Here is a 1,908-nt window from a genome sequence, read left to right on the forward strand (position 1 = left end):
ATGGCCGGTTTGCTCACTGGCTGAGCGTGGTGCTGATAACACCAAGGCCATGGGTTCGGATCCTATATAGGGATGGCCGGTTTGCTCACTGGCTGAGCGTGGTGCTGACAACACCAAGCCAAGGGTTGAGATCCCCTTACCGGTCATCTTTTAAAAAAAAAAAAAAAAAGAACTACACTCTTTTCTCTATACTTTTATGCTCCCCTAGACATAGTTTTATAATTGTATGTTTTACCCTGCATCTATTTTTATATGCCTGTCTCCTCTATTAGACTATAAGTTTCTTGAAGGCAGAAATCATGTGAACACTGCCTCTAATATATGTGCCCTAGCCTGACACCTGGGTGTTCACATGATTTAAACAAATGAACCAACACTTTATGTGAGTTTTCAAATATTTGAAGGACCGCTTTGTACATTACTAAAGAGATTTTAATATGTGCACCTTCAGAGAGCCCAGAACAAGGATAAATGGGGGCATGTGTTCAGAAGACTGTTTTGGGCTCACTAGGAGGAAATGCTTTAGTATTGGTCAGGATAAATAGATTCTGCCAACAGAAGCCTAATTTAAAGTAGCTTGAGCAAAGGGAGAACTTTTTTGGTACACAGATTCCAAGGTAAGTTAGAACTGCCAACCTGCAGGAAGGCCAGGGACAAAGCTGGACCTCAGGAACACTCGCAAAAGGCACTGGATAGCCATCAAGACTCCGTGCCCCTTGCTGCTGCTTCTGTGTCAGCTTCCTTCTTCCTTACTATAGACTGGCCTCCTCCACATGGCAGGAAACATAGCTGCTGAAAACTTGGGCCTCACAGCTCACAGCTCACAACTTTCCATCACAGAGAGACAGGTTTTCTTCCCCAATTCCAGTTTAAAGTGTTTTGGTGAATGACTTTAATTGGCACAGTTTAGGTCTGTGGTCAGGGAGATGGGCTTGAGTCAGATACCAGTCAGCTGAGGCCAAGGGTGGGATCCTGTATGAACAAAGGAGTTGCCATTGGAACCACACAGTTATAGCGGGAGAAAGCCATTTCCAAAAGGACTGGGGATGTGGATACAACTTTCAGAAGAGAGGGGTTGTACTCTTTTGCTTCCACTTTCTAACAATCATAGCCATCCAGCTCCAGGCAATTTCTGGTTGCTCTCAGAGGTGCAGGAGAAGGAAGGAGATAAATAGACTGTGGTCACTCCCAATATTTAGAACCAGGTTTAGGCTGTGCTTAGCATCTTGCTCTTGGGAATTACTGAATGATTTAATTATTTTTCCAGGCATTAGGACTTAGCGCATTTCTCCCTCTGGAGCTGGGAAATGGCGGCTGAAGGAGTGGAGAAGGAGGTTCAGTGATCCTAGAAGCATTTATTAAGCTCCTAATCTGTGCTAGATACTGGGAGGGGTGGGAGGAGACACAAGATATATCCCCAGAGGAGTTCTGGCCTTGCAGGACCTGTGGTCACTAGTGGAAGTGATTGGGTTTGTCTAAGTGCTGGACCAACAGCCCCTGGCCAGGCGTGGGTCGGTTGTGGCTGCTGCCAGGCGGAGGGCGGCTTCTCCGGCTCCCTTGTTTCCCGCGGATCTAGCCGGAGCTTCCGAGCCATTTACCTGGTCCCCTGCCCGGCCTCTCCAGGCGGCGCCTCGCGGACCCCGCTTCGGGAAGGCGGCAGAGTCTGAGCTTCCTCATCTGCGAAAAGGGACGGCACGGGATGGGAGCTGGGAAGAAGGCTGGCGGGAAGCCGGGGTCTGTCCTGGCGCGGTCTCGAGGGCGGCGCCCCTGCCTTCCTCCCGAGGCCTCCCTGGGCCCTCGCCCGACGCCGGCGCAGCTCCAGACCCGCGTCGGTCCGTCGAGGAAGCCGGCAGCCCGGGCCTGGCGGTGCGGCGAGGCCCCCGCGGGCCGGCGGCCTCGTATAACTTC

The 1,908-nt window shown here is 51.2% G+C and overlaps 1 protein-coding gene across 1 annotated transcript in view; it reads left to right on the plus strand.

The window, feature by feature from the left end:
- Positions 1–1,908, plus strand: part of ALPK3 (alpha-kinase 3) — a 58,913-nt gene that overhangs the window by 2,880 nt on the left and 54,125 nt on the right. Inside the window, 3 exon segments of the mRNA XM_008565887.1 lie at positions 1,481–1,508; positions 1,510–1,559; positions 1,688–1,866. Of these exon segments, the coding sequence (XP_008564109.1) occupies positions 1,481–1,508; positions 1,510–1,559; positions 1,688–1,866 (257 nt within the window).

The sequence above is a fragment of the Galeopterus variegatus genome, unplaced genomic scaffold (assembly GCF_000696425.1).
Source record: "Galeopterus variegatus unplaced genomic scaffold, G_variegatus-3.0.2 Scaffold14, whole genome shotgun sequence".
Lineage (NCBI taxonomy): Eukaryota > Metazoa > Chordata > Mammalia > Dermoptera > Cynocephalidae > Galeopterus > Galeopterus variegatus.